The sequence below is a fragment of the Anarrhichthys ocellatus genome, unplaced genomic scaffold (genome assembly GCF_004355925.1).
Source record: "Anarrhichthys ocellatus isolate YVR2014 unplaced genomic scaffold, GSC_Weel_1.0 scaffold69, whole genome shotgun sequence".
NCBI lineage: Eukaryota > Metazoa > Chordata > Actinopteri > Perciformes > Anarhichadidae > Anarrhichthys > Anarrhichthys ocellatus.
The window spans coordinates 989,909-1,004,979 of NW_022280099.1; the positions used below are offsets into that span (position 1 = coordinate 989,909).

Here is a 15,071-nt window from a genome sequence, read left to right on the forward strand (position 1 = left end):
TTTTTTGATAAGCTCATGTCAAATTCTGGCCCTTTTACTTTTGGCATTTTGATTCCAAACTTTGCCATTTTTAACTTTTGTTCTTGTCCGCCAAGTTCATCTTCAGTCTGCACAAACTGCATTTCCATTTCCAGCTTTTTAACCTCCATCTTAGCCTCTGGAATTGACTCAGGAATTTTGACATCAACTTTTGTTTCTGGTAATTTGACATCTATGTCTTTCTTTGGTAGACTTGAATACATTTTCGGTCCCTTCACTTTCGGCATGGAGAAACCAAGATGTGGCATTTTATACTTGCTTCCTTTCCCGTCTTGTTCAGCTCCTGTAGATTTCATATCCATTGAAGGGCCCTCAATGTCAATGCTGGGTGCTGCAATGTCAACTGCAGAACCTTCGTTGGGGATATTAATATCGGCTCCTTCAATTTTGACATCTTTGTCCATATCAGGTACTTCTACAGAAACGTTTGGAGTACCAACTCCAAATTTTGGTAGTTTAAACGTCGGCATCTTAAATTTCGATGGTGATCCTTCTGTGCCTTTTGCCTCAACTTTTATTTCAGGAGCTTTAATTCCCATCTTAGCAGAGAGTTCCTTCAGTTCAACTACAGGGACTTTTACTTCAGCTTTGGCTTCTGGAAGTGTCACGTCTCCATCTTTCTTTGATAAGCCAAAGTTAATTTCAGGTCCTTCAATTTTTGGCATCGACATTCCCAACTTTGGCATTTTAAACTTGCTTCCTTGCCCATCAATTTCAACTTCACTTTGCAAAGGTTCCATTTCTAAATCAGGCTTTTGAACTTCCACTTTTGTCTCTGGAATCAAAACTTCTACTTTTCCAAGACTGGCATCCATTTTAGGGACTTTTGGGAGTTTCAGTTCAGCACTGGTTTCTGGCAGTGTGACATCTACATCTTTCTTTGATGAACTTAAATTAACTTGAGGCCCTTTGACTTTAGGCATAGTGAACCCGAGATGTGGCATTTTCAACTTGCTTTCTTTACCCTCATGATCAGTTCCTATTGCTTTCATATCTACTGAAGGACCCTCAATGTCAACACTGGGTGCTTCAATGTTAACTGCAGCCCTGTTAGCTCCATCGATTTTGACATCTTTGTCCATATCACGTACTTCCACAGACACGTTTGGAGTACCAACTCCAACTGTTGGTAGTTTAAATGTCGGCATCTTAAATTTTGATGTTGATCTTTTAATATCCTGTTTGTAAATTGCAATCTCTGGAGCTTTGCTCTCAATTTTAATACCAGGTTCTGTATGTTCAACATAAGGAAGTTTGACTTCTGCTTTAGCTTGAGGCAAAGTGACATCTACATCTTTCTTAGACAAGCTTAAATCAAATTCTGGCCCTTTTACTTTTGGCATTTTTACACCAAATTCTGGCATTTTAAACTTGCCTCCTTGCCCATCAAGTTCCCCTTCAGTCCTCAGATGTTTGACATTGAATTCAGGTTTTTCAAGTTCTATCTTTTGCTCTCGATTAGAAACGTCTATGGTTCCAAGAGTAATGTCACTGTCAGGGGCTTCTGGGAGTTTGACTTCAGCTTTAGCCTCTGGTAGTGTTACATTTACATCTTGTTTTGATAGGCTTATGTCAATTGTAGGTCCTTTCACCTTTGGCATGGAGATGCCGAGGTTCGGAAGATGGAACTTGCCACCCTTTTCCTCCCTGTCAAGTGTTTTTATCTTGGCCCCATCAATGTTTATGTCCTCATTTGCATCAGGCACATTTACGTTGATGTTCAGAGTTCCTTCTCCAAATTTGGCCAGTTTGAATGTCTGCTCTTTGGCTTCAACAACTTTTGCCTCACCTCCGACATCTGTACATGAGATGTCGGCCTTTGGGCTGTCAGCATTAAGATTAACACCAAAACCTGTAAGCCTAAATCCGACGTCCTTTTTGGCTGGTGAACCATATGCTGAATCAATGTATTCAATGCCGTCAATTTCAGGTATTTTGACATCCGATGTGACTCCTCCAATCTTGTTTCTTGCTTCAGTCTTTGATATTTCTACTTCTTGGAGGAATATAGTCCTTTCACCTTTTATGTTGTCAACATTTTGCTCAGAGATATTTTGTTTTGGCAAGTGAATTCCAATGTCAGGGATTTTTATGTCTGGTTTTGCAATCCCAAAGCTAGGCATTGTTATCTTTGCCCTCTTTGTTTTGAAAGTTGCTGCAGATATATAATCAGATTTGATGCCCTCGTTGTCTTGTGTTCCTTGTGTCTGAAGAACGGTCGCTTCTTGTGCACTTTCTTTTCCAGGTATTATGATATGTTCTCGTTTATAAACCTCTTTGTCGCTTTGTTTTGGCTCAGCTTTGTATTCCTTTTCAGTTTTTTTTAAATCTACCTGGGTCACCATTAAAAGTTCATCTGAGGCTAAATCAGCAGGTGTGATCTTTGGTAGTTTAATTGTTGTCTTGGAGATTTCTGGAGAGGCAGTTATGTCAAACTTACTGAAGTGTGCTTCGTGTTTTGTTTTAGTGGGTGTTTTCACCGATATTCTTTGTGCATTTGCGTCTATCACAGTAATTTCTTCAGGAATAGGCATGCCACTTGTGTCAACCTTAGGCAGCTTAAATCCAGGCAATTTTGAAACTGCCTCTTTCACGCTGTCAACATCAATTGACATTTGTACAGTTTCAGCTTGAGTGTCCTCATAATGTCTGGTAGAAACAGTTTTAGGCTCTTTCATTATTTTGACTGTGGTCCTCTTAGACATGTCCTCCATACCTGGAATCTCAATGTCTTCACGTTTGGGAAGTTTTGTTCTGGAAAGACTGCTTTTTGACAGTTGCTCAAAAGGATCTTCTTTCACTTCTGTACCCTCAGTTGTAAGTTGCTCAATTTTAGTTGTGCGTTCTTCAAAATTTACATTCATTTTTGGGATTGTTTCCTCACTGGCGATGTCACTAAAGCCTATTTTAGGCAGTTTGAATGTTGGATCTCTCTTTGCTTCTTGTTTCTGTTTAATGTCCTTGCCTTTCTTTGTTTTCTCTTCACCTTTCTGTGGAGATTTTTGTATGAATGCAACGTCAGATATTTCAAGTTCCATCTTTGGTACGCTCCTTTCGATTATTTGGGTATTGTCATCAAGTGCAAGTTGAACTCCTTGTAGTTTTGTGCGTGATTCAAAACTTGGGATGACATCAGATTTTTCATTTTCAGGTTGGTCTGCTATTTCAATACTTGCCCCCATTGTTTTCAGCCTTTTTGGTGACGATTTTTCTTTTGCATCTTTCTTGTGTGATTTATCCTTCCCCAAAATGTTTATTTTTAATTGAGACAGTTCTTTCTTCTTCTTCTTCTTCTTCCCATCAGGGGACTTGATACCAGAGAGACTTTCTTGACCTGCCAGAGCCACGGTTAGATCTTCTGTTTTCAAAGTGCTAGCTATAGAGATGAGTTCCACCTTGTGTTGAACAGTTTGAGGTTCAGTCAGTCTTAAGTCCTCCACTACTTTCAGATCCTCAGTCACGTATACTTGAGGTGTTTCCCCTGAGGGACTTTCAAGGCACTCAGTCGGAAGCATCTGCGCAGATGTTGGAGCGTCTGTGTCCTGGTCTTCAGATGAACTTATGCGGCCTCTCTTTGTCAGACCAGAAAGCTTTATTTTATGCTTCTTCTTGCCTTTGAGAGTATCCTGAGATTTTATCGGTGACTCTGTGTCACTTGTAGTGGGACTGAGCTCAAGCTTTCTCTGCTCATCAGCTTCGGAGGAGCTGTGAGATCTTGTAAAGCGAGACTTGCGTCCTTTTCCAAAGGAGGGAAACTTAGGCCATGAAATGCGTGCTTCACTACGCCTTTTGGTTTTTCCTTGCTCCCTCATTTCTGCAACGTAGACGTCTTCCTCCTGTTGAGCAACAGAAAAATGAAATGTCATTTCTATCCCCAAAACATTTTTTTTGTGTATCACAAAGAGTCTGATATTGTGAAAATAGTTACAGGGATGACGTCAGATTCGATGGCTGATTCCGTCTCTGTGACGCCTGGATTGCGTTTCAAGCAGAGCTTCATCTTGTAAGCCTGAGCGTGCTCCAGAATCTGAACGGCGTCCTCGTACGACACGTTGTCAAAATACACGGTGGCGCTCAGAATCTGATCACCTGCGTAAACAAGAGCAAAACATTTCAGAAGCACACAGATGAGAAGGCTGTCAGGGTCCGTCTGATAAAGGAGAATTACATCAATAAAACATTATGGGAATTAATTTGTCACTTTCCAAGTTTCTTCATGTTAAGGTAATGACATTTGTATGGGCAAAAATTTTTGTAGTAGATTTGTAATGGGATTTGGAATTCTAAAATTGGAAAATATACAACAACTCAAGATTTAAAAGTACCATAGATTGTCCAATGGACCCCATTATAGCCTCATTAATCCCACTTTTCATAATCAAATTAGTTTTTGTTTTTATTGTAATCAGAAAGAAAATGTCGCTGTAATTGTTTCTCATTTCTAACTGCTAGTTTACCTTCTTTCAGTTTCAGACTTTTTGAGGCAGGTGACTCTGGTACCACTTCCTTAATGAAGATTCCCTCTCTGCCCCCTCCACCATAAACGAGACCCTCTGAACATCCATCTGGGGCTGTTTTCACTATCACTCCAGATTCAGGGCTGTGATCTTCCTGCACAAAAAACAACACAAATCAAAATAGACAGAATCAAATCATTTTACCTTTAGCTGTGCTGCTCTCACATTCCCAGACACAGTACAGAGAGGAGAAGGTGGGAACGTCTCACCTTCAGTTTGCTCATCTTTGGAGTTGAACGCTTTTCAAACATGGACCCAAGCCCGGACTTTTTAGTTTTCTTTCCACTCCCACTTTTGTGGTGTCGGTCATGCTCCGCTTCACACTAAAATAAAAATAGAAGAAAATTGAATTCCAACTAAACATCATACTGAAAAAAAAGATTACAGTAACAAAAAAGGCGACAGGCTTTGAAATGGTAATACACATACTTTTATACATGGGAGCAGCTGAGTCTTGATCAATATTATAATATGCAGCAGTAAACACAACAGAAAGCCCATCTAACACCATACTTTGTCAACTGGACACAAATACAGAGCCTAATAAGTGTAATGGAGTCATTGATAAGTTGTTCACGTTACTGTTTTGTGCCAGAAAGATAAATGTAATTCACATGATTTTGCGTTTAAGAGCCAAAAAAAACAAAGGATATCCACACATCTCAGTCAAGATACATTTGTATTAAATACAAGCTCTCATATTGAGAGCGTAGAGGGAAAATATAAAATGAGTGGATGGTAATCATTTTATAACTCCTTAAAGCAATACGTCACCCTTAAAATCACCATTTCTTTATCAGTTTCTCACCACGTTTTACCTTGAATTCTTGAAGAAAATGTTGTTTTTCTCGCATACCTCTACGGCAAAAGCAGAAAAATTATCTCATGCACATAATCACAGTGGCCGTACTAAGATTTTAGGATTTTGATTGAGTGTCTTGACCTGGTTTCTCCCTGTAAACCTGGTTTGTTTTGTCTGTCGTGGTGTGTGTAGGTGCTGCGTACCTCTTTGTCACTGTCGGTGTATTTTTCGGTTTCAGGATACTCCTCGACGGGGGACGATCCTTGAGGCCGCGGTCTCTCTGTGAACTGAGATGGCTCGTCACATGTCTGCGTGGACATAAGGTCAGTCAGCACAGAGAACGGTCACATGGTCTAGTCCCAAAACGGTTGTATAGTTTCAAACAGAAATCATGATATTGGAGACGTTTTCAGTGAGACGTTTTTCTAAACTAGGGCTGGGCGATACGGCCAAAATCTACTATCTCGTTTTAAGTCATTTCACATCTCTATCGATATATATCAAGACGTAGCATGTAGCATGTAGCATGTTTCTTACAATAGATGAATACCACATGGAAAAGCCTATTTTTGTATAATTCTGTGTGAATTAAATACTGAATGAAAAGAACAGTTTCGAGTGAAATTATAAAGCATAAAATAAAGAAATATTTCCATATATTCACCGTTGATTAATCCCATTGAACTGAGTAGTAATGTAAAGTGTGATGTTTAAACAAAACCGTAATCTTCAATTGATTTTTCCCTGAAACTATTTTGCATCCGATTTATGTCAAATTTAAGTTGGTATGTAATTATCAAATTAGACGACGGAATTGAGTATCACAGTATCTCGATATATATGATTTCATCGCAGTACTATCCAATGAAAGACGATAAATTATCCCATTAAGTTATCTCGAGTCTGAACAGCATCTCCTCTTCTTCAGCTACCTTAAAAACTGCTTTAATGTTAAAACTCACGTCGCTGTGCCGGCAGCTTGAACCCCAAAGGTGAAAAAAACTGGATGAAAACAGTGTGATGACACCTCACTGTGCCAAAGGCAGCCTGGCTGTTTGGCTGCATAGCATTTCATAATTGTCACATTAGTGTGTTGGCTGGTCTGTCAGTCCAACAGCAGCGCAAAACACCTCCAACGTAATTTAATTTATTCTCATATAATTTGGTACAAATAGTAATGTTCCCCAGAGGATGACTCCCAATGACATTGGTTATTCTCTAAACTAATCCTGTTAGCCTCAGCCGTACTTTGTGATTAATGCTAAAATAGCATGCTAAGGTGCAAACATTAGAATGCTAACATGTTAAATGTTGGTATGCTTCACTAGCATACTAAATTATATGAACGTAACTTTAGTCTTTGGCCCTCCATACGCTAGTGTTGTTGTTTTCAGATGGTTTAACTCCAGAACACACAGGTCATACACAGAGTTCTGAATTTCTTCAGATCTTTTTCAGACCTTTTTTTCGTTCAGCTAATATATTTCAATAGCAAATACGGAAGTCAACTTCTATTCATATCATATCAGTAAATTCATCTTATCAACTAGCATAGTTCTGAACCAGGGCCTTCAGATCAAGTAGCTCAAGAAAAGTAAGGTGTGCCACATGTGAAAGGTTACGTGTTACTTCAATGAGTCATACACTTATTGAATCAACATTTAGGAAAATAGTAGTCTTGGATCAGACATTTCTTGTGTATATAAGTTTATAACTGCATGTTTTGTTTGCGTTTTAACACACTGTTTTTACTGTTGATTGAAGGCGAGACAGAAACGTTTAGTGACTGATGAAGAAATGAACCGAAATGTAAAAGTCACTCACTGAATCGTCCTCTGTGCCCGGCTCTGGTGCTCTCAGCCTTCGACCAGCTGTTCACAGGGAAACACAGAAAATAGACAAAACATAAAAACCAAAACAACCGCTGATATGACAACTGCTTATTATAGTAGTACTGTAGTAAATAGTAGAGCTTCATTCAAGAATACTTAGTGTCTAACGACCTGCTTTTACTGTAGCAAATAATATTATGAAAAGTAAGTTATCTCAAGCAGAGTGAATGAATTCAGGCAACACAGAAACTGCTCAAATGTAAAAGCAGAAAATCAGAAGTAAAGCACCGGCTTTCATTTGTATTTCTAATGTTTTAAGCAGTAAAGCGAGACCTTGACTCCTGCAGTTGTTTTGAGGCTCAGAGAGACGCTGGAGCCGAGGATGAGACTATTTACAGTTCTTCCTGGAAATAATTCCCCCAGGAACCCGCTGCCTCCTTTCCTCTGTTAAGTGATCCGCTGTATCGATCCACAGATAAGACTCCCAGCTCAGCCCCTCAAGGCTGCTGAGAAGGGAAAGTCTGACTCCAGATGAATATGGTTATATGGTTCGTCAGATTATTATCACTGATACTTAACCTCTCTTTGATTTGAATCCATTCAAACGACACAATCGGGCTGTTTTAATGTGAGGTTCATTGTATCAGGAGGATGATGTCTGTGTGTTAGTCATTCAAATGTTCTGGATAAAAAAAACATAAAAAATTCTCAGATTATTAAGTTTACATAAATCAAGGATGGACTGTGGAGAAACAGCGTTGCTCTGTCCTCCACATTGTCTGTGGTTTTAGCTCCTCATTGGCTAATGAATTCATATCATCCAGAGGCCATTAATCAGCGGATGTTACGTTGTCAGAAGGAATTAGTGTTTGAATAAATGCGGTTGGACTCCCAGAGCTCCGGAGCCCTGACTCCACACAGAGAATTACATCATCTCCATTACAGATACACGTGTTTGCTCTGCTGTCCTTGTGAGTCTTACTGGAGCTTCATAGTGGAGCGCTAAACTCAACAATTTAGATCAAGAAATTAAAGGAAAATGTCAAAACGTATGAAGTTTGCATCAACATCGTATCAACTCCCTTAAGCTGCAATTCCAGATGAAAAGGATTCAATTCGTTCCCGTAACGGAGCAGTAATGTTCATCAATGACCAATTTTAACAAAAAACAAGATGAAAACATTCAATTAAAACTCAAAATACGTAATTCAAATCTTGGGTATTTAAGTGTATGCTGGATTTACTAGAAAATAGCATATTTGTGATGTAATCAGCCTTTTTTTTAAGTATATTTTATGTTACCACAAATAAAGACGAAACTTTATGTTTAGTAATTTGGAAACAAACTTTGCTCTGGCAAGTAATTGGCAGAACGTTTGATTTTGGGGTTTAATATTCATTTAGAAACCTTGAAAATGTGTTTATTATATATGTATTATATCTATATTACATTATATTAAACACATATTCAACAATCCTACAATAGGCTCAGTATTGAACATGTATTGCAGCCCCATGGTTTCTTAACTAACCACCCTTTGCTTTAGCGTTTGTCATGTGAAGCGCTCTGGCTGCCTGTGTAAGTACATCAGAAGACATTTAAGATAACAGACTGATGGTATTAAAAAAGAGCCTCCTACTGTTTCAGGGTGTGTTGCTGCCTCTGAGAAAGTTCAAGGAGCTATCAAATGATATTATAGCTGTGATACTGAAAATAAACCTGAAACACAACCTGCACTGTCATCGTAGACATGCATCGCTCTGACGCCAGGATCAGAAATGGCATCAGAGAACATCGATCTGACAGAACCGTAGATTCACACTGTGATCTCTGAACGCATCACGGTCTAGACGTGTTGTGAAATATAACAATCAGGTCTCTGCAGCTGCCAAGCACCATCCTTCTCCTCTTCATCCTTCTCTTTCACACCAGGTACGACTGACAAAAAGCAGAAACTATTTAGTTTTCCGAGCCCAGTGTGTGGAATCAAAGAACTCACCAACCTGCTTCTGCTGTTTCTTTAACTCCTGGAAATAAAGCCGAGGTGTTCACAACACGGCATCCAAACTGCCTTCGAACATTCCTGGCGTGAGTGTGAATGCCAAAGTGGTTAAAGTAATTAGTTCAGTCTCAGATGGACAAAGGAGGCGGGACACTTTTAGGTTGCAGTCAAACCTATCTTGCCTGAACTTGTGTCCCTCCCAAATGAACTGAATCAAGTCCTAATGTTGACTTTGCACCACACACAACTTAAAATAACCTTGAATTTACATGAATCTGTCATTAATTAATACCACTCCCACTTAACGGGGAAGAACATCTTAAACAATCCAACAGTATTACTTTATAATATAACATAAAACTATGAAACTACCTTAATCCTTAAAGCTCATATTGTATAAAGGCTTTTGCCATTGCAGCAAAAACTACCTGTGATGAATTTAAATGAATAAAAAGACACTTCATACTTTTAATGAACTAGGATTGAAGGTAATGAATCAGACATTTAATGGAATCTGGTGAAACTTAATGAGCCTTTTCACATCAACATAACCATTAAAAACCATTCATAAAACACACTGACATCATCGTATCATGTTAGCATGCTGATGTTAGCATCGAGCTAACCTCTCTGAGCTCCTGTCATGGCCGCCACGTCTGTGTTCCATGAGAAGCAAAATCTGTATTTTACTCAAATTTACTGACATTAAAACTATTGTACCATGTAGGAATTGTATCTAATATTATAAATATTATCGTATTATATAAGTAACTTTTAATGTTTATGTAATATTCACAAAGACTTCGTGCTCCAGAGATTGTTTGCGAGATGAGCCTCCGAAAACCAAACCAGAAGACCGAAAGGCCGATTCGCAAGGTATTATTATGATCACGTGTCCTCACGCGTGTTTAGCGATATATGGTGGATCATTTGCAGGTGAATTTTTACTGGACAGATGACAGACATGGCAGATTTGCAAAGAACAGGTAACGGGTACTGTAGTCCAGCGTGAAGAGGGCTTCAGTCTTGTTAGTGTGTCATCTCAAGCACACGGATGCTGTTGTAGTGAATCGTTGGGTTAATGTGTGCGGGGAGCTTTGTTGAGGATTCAGGCTCTGCTCAGCATGACTGGATGATGTGTTTCTTAAGTTATTCACCACTTCATTCAGGCGGATGTCCAGTGTTCCGAACACAACTACTGGCACCGCACATGTAGAAAACTCCTTTCTCAAATATTTGTCATGTGGGTGCTGCAGAGGGCCTGATAACAACTCTCACTGCTCACTAGAACTGTCAAAATAAAATCACATAGTAAACTTATTTACTTGTTTGACTAATCGTAGATTAGATTTAGTAAATATTACATCATAACGCCGCTGCCTGATGTGTGTGATTCGTCTTTGATGGTGATATTAATAAGCACGAGCAGTCGACGCTGAAGTCTTTTGTGGTGCAGATCCTGCATGATTCATATTTGGGTGCAACTGCAGCTCTGGATTTGGGAGTGGCTCGCCCCTCAGTGCCGATGTGATGAAGAACGAGGCCTTTAAAATAGCACGACCGCCAACAACTCTGATTTGAACACTTAAACTCATTCGTCCGGACACTCTGCTGAGACAGCGAACCTCTCATATCACCGCTTGTGCTGGCATCAAATCACAAGATCTCACAAGCACAAAATCTGCAATCCACTTTGTAGATTCACTCTATGACTATAAAAACCTGAGTGTGTTGTGTGAGGTGCTTGTCCTCAGCTCATCTCTTACGTAACCACCTTCTGCTCTAGTTTGTGTTTCCTGTTGAAAAACAGCTGGAAGGCTCCCCGGAGCTCCCCTCTTCACTAAACTCATAACTTATACAGCTCGTTATTTGTGCTCCTGGATTTAGATTCTGCTTGTTTTTGCAGGCAGACACGAGCTGCTTTCACTGGAAGACTGTGTGTGTGTTTGCATCCAAATGATAATAAGATTTGAGTGAAGGAAGGGAAACGAAGACAGAATTAGATCTTCTGCATGGATTACATGAACATGAGACTGCAACAGCGCACGCTTTCAATCTATGAATCTGCTGCAAACTTACAGCGAGTTTCATCACAGCTCTGACATTCTTATCTGAATATGCCTGCATTACCACGACATCCAATTACAGCAGAAGTAGCAGAGACTTATTCCAGGTCAGCAGCTACACCTGAACTGTGTTTGTTTTTCCTCGCAGGCCTGGAGCACAAAGGGACTCAGATTTAATCAAGATCATTTAGTTGAGTTAGTTATTTGAAAGGTCTGATATGTATTAAGCCAATTATGGTCTTTTGTTGAATGCAAGTCATTGAACCGACCATGAGTTGTTCACTGAAAACAACCACAGTTATGTAAATAGAGTCTTGATAACTTGCATTTTTTAAATTTAATTTAGTTGTGTTTTTGAGAATTGATACCAAGTAACTGAAAGTTCCTCTAGTCTGCGTTTAGTCTGGGTTTGAATGTCTTCTAATGGTCTAAAAGATGTCTCTTGTCCTCCCTGACAACAATGAAAACCAAGATGCAAATTGATTAAACACAAGTAAATAGAACCCCAACAGGTCAAACCTCTGTCAAATCAAAGAAACGTATAAAGCGATGTCCACCTGATGCTCCGAGCAGTTTAAAACAAATTCTCAGATTGACTCTTTTGACTGAAGCGGTTCTGCACTGAGTGACAGCAGCTGCTCATTTAAACTATTCAAGTGGTGTGATATTGATTCAAGAGCAGGATTTGTCAAACTGATGATCCGTAATGGATCTGATCGTCTGATTTAGGCTCCACTGCCTCTCTGTCTGGCTCACTTCCTAGCAGTAAACAATACTCTCTCTCTCTCTCTCTGTCTCTGTCTCTCTCTCTCTCTCTCTCTCTCTCTATCTGACCTTGAGCGCCGCCTGAAGCCTCTCACAGCAACACTAACCTCTCCACATATTCAGGCAGAATTAATTATTAGCAGCCGAGGCCAAATTAGAATTGTGGGACAACATCAAGAATAATATGTCTTATAATACTATGATAATATAGTATAATAACTAATAACACAATATACTTGAACTAAGCAGTTAAATGAGACACATTATGAAATCCAGGAAGATGGACTGTGATTCTCTCCTGACTTTCCTGACCATATATCGTCTACATGTCATGTTGGTGATGCAGCGGTTCCTTTGGCTCATTCTACTGTTTGACTCTGTAGAAGCTCTTTGAAACCTCCGTGGTTTTCACCGACAACGTCTATATGATCAGAAAACGTTCACTGAAAGCACACAACTGAATAAATCACACCCAAATGTGTAAATTACATCTGCAGGAACTATTTCCAGCAAAATGTTACAAAACCAGTGCAATAAAATCATATCTTTTTCACAGATTTATAATTCAAACGTTCATCATAATTAATCGAAACATATCTATTTCTTCTCAGCGTAATTTCAAGATCACAAGCATCATCACGAAAATAGCTTGAATGTAATCACTTTCACCCAAACTACGCAGCTATGTTCTACGCCCACTCTGTAGATGTGTTACATCAGGGAGGCAGGTCATCAAACATCCATCTGATGTAACCATAAAGGTAGATTACATTTTCCACAACTCACTCTGCGTTTATAATCGTGAAACATACACAACGGGACGCATCAAGAGAGACTGTGAGCAGTGTCAGCGGTGAAACATGCATTGCGTACGTTTTAGAGCTTTCAGCATCGTAAACTTTCAGAAATGTTCATATTTTTTAAGGCTACTATGTTAAAAGTGATTCAAGGTTACAGGTAGTAGCTCTTCCATCTTTCACATAAAGACTGCAGCTTTAAAGCTTAGAAGGTGCAAGAGTTATCGTCCCACATTTTAGAAGCCTTTTTCATGTTTTCCCCCCGAGGAAGTTATTCTCTTTCCCTATTTCTGCTTCGCTGAAATGCCACAGTAACCGAGTCTGTCTTCCTTTTCAGCCTCTGCTTCAAACACACAGCGGGGAGGGAAGACGGGAGGAGTGCAGAGCCGCCTGACATCGTCGATGATGACATCTTCAAACACTCTCTGCAGACACACCCAGCGCTCACTGCAGGTCAGCAACACAACTCAGCATCAGCACCAGCCGCCTCACGCTCGCTCACTGTCTCGCTTCGTAACAAAAACGCACACACACAGATGTAATCTCTCCCGCTACCCTACTGAACACTGCTGCATCAATCGGTGAATGTCTCGGGGGGGGCACAGACAAAGTCATAAAGAGAGGGAAAAGAGAGCAGAGAGAAAGATGCCCACCCGTCCCTGAGGAGGCGGCCTGCCAGTTGGGGAACGCCAGGTGGAAACAGTCGCACATGATGGCAGCGGCGGTGGCAGCGGCGGCAGCAGAGAGGATGTCCTGGGCCGGACGGGCTGGGGGGACGGAGGGAGGGACGGCGGTGGTGGTGGAGGGTTAAGCAGGTGCTGCTGTTGTTGCTGCTTCCCTGCCTCTCCCGGCTTGTCCTGAATCAGCCTGTGTGTGCAGGTCGCTAGTCGCAGCGAGGGATGAGGTGCAGAAATAACCAGAGAGAGAAGAGAGTGAGACTGCTGCTTTCTCCCAGCGCAGAGCTGTCCACCGAGTGAAGGAAACTCCCTCGCTGGCCCGTAAACATGGACCTTCAGCCCAGCACGCCAACTTAATTATGGGAGGAGACACACAGATCTCCTTCTACTCCTCCTCCCCTCCTCCTCCCCTCCTCTTCTTTCTCTCTCCTCTGCTCAGTCTCATTGATCGACCTAATCGGACAAGGACAATCACGATGTCAGCTTCTGGCTCCAGCAGTGACGGGAGGCGGGGGGGCAGTTTGTTGTCATGGAGCCATAACTCAATTTGTCGCTGTGTACTCTCAGTTTTAAACCACTCATTGTGGAGGCAGGATGATGGAGATCAAACATGCTACATGAGCACAGCCTCATTCGTGTTGCGCTGGCCTGTGAGGCTGATTGGTGTTTATGTCAGAACCGGCAGCAGTTACTAACAAGACCTCGAGGTTTCACATCGTCTTAGTCGAGGATTTCGTCCTGGTCTCTGGAAAGACTGAAGCTCAGTAACATACACTATGAACGCATGTACAATACCAGTTGAATCTATAAATAGAGCTGCGTTAGTTGTTGAAAAAGGGCACGTCATGAATTATAGATGCTAGTGTAGGAATGAGGAAAAATGTAACCTGGGATCAAAGATACTGCTGAAGTTATGAGTTAAAAAATCAGCTTTAGTCCGTCTTAGATATTGGAATTTACTTCTGAAATTTTAAATTTTGATTCATGCAATGCTGAAATGATGAATCGATCAATTCATTTGTTGATCAACAGAAAAACAAATGTTTCTGTAACAGTTTAATCGTCATATATTTACTGGCTTCAGCTTTAAAATGTGAAGATCTGCTTTTCTCCAGCTGTCAACAGCATTAAAACAATATTTTGAGGCATTTATTGAATAAAGGATTCATCAGTTAATGGATAAATAATGAACAGATTAATTAGCAATGAAGTTATTAGTGAGTTCATCTCCTTCATTTCTTACAGCTGCTTCTCTCAACATTTCTGCATCTTTCTCTGATTTGTGATTTATCTTTGAAGTCATTTTTTCTAAACATGAACTAGTTTCAGACTCTCAGGACTTGTGGCTTAAATTATGTGACAGAAAACTAAAAATTGTTTTGGTTTCAAGTCGTTTGAAGAAATCACCTTTGTTTCTAGGAATTTTATTAAATCTTTTCTTTCGTAGTTTAATTTGAAAAGAGAAAACTTGCAGACCAGTAGGTCGACAGCTGCCTAGAAGCTTCTAGCAGATTCCTTTAAATTGAAAATAATTGTTAGTATCAGTCCTGTAGAAATATATATATATCCATAC

General features: G+C 40.2%; 1 protein-coding gene across 6 annotated transcripts in view; it reads right to left on the minus strand.

The window, feature by feature from the left end:
* Positions 1-13,923, minus strand: part of LOC116397605 (neuroblast differentiation-associated protein AHNAK) — an 18,296-nt gene extending 4,373 nt beyond the window's left edge. For 2 of the 6 annotated variants that reach the window (XM_031873187.1, XM_031873185.1), the window contains exons 1-7: positions 13,475-13,923; positions 7,183-7,229; positions 5,562-5,666; positions 4,766-4,879; positions 4,497-4,650; positions 3,968-4,128; positions 904-3,875 (exon numbers count right to left, since the gene is read on the minus strand). In XM_031873187.1, coding sequence (XP_031729047.1) covers positions 904-3,875; positions 3,968-4,128; positions 4,497-4,650; positions 4,766-4,879; positions 5,562-5,666; positions 7,183-7,229; positions 13,475-13,532 — 3,611 coding nt within the window. In that variant the 5' untranslated portion in view covers positions 13,533-13,923. Of the gene's footprint in view, positions 1-903; positions 3,876-3,967; positions 4,129-4,496; positions 4,651-4,765; positions 4,880-5,561; positions 5,667-7,182; positions 7,230-9,190; positions 10,408-13,474 lie in introns of those variants that run through there. The other 4 variants (XM_031873186.1, XM_031873183.1, XM_031873184.1 and 1 more) reach the window with 4 other exon arrangements.
* Between the last annotated feature and the right edge of the window lie 1,148 nt (positions 13,924-15,071).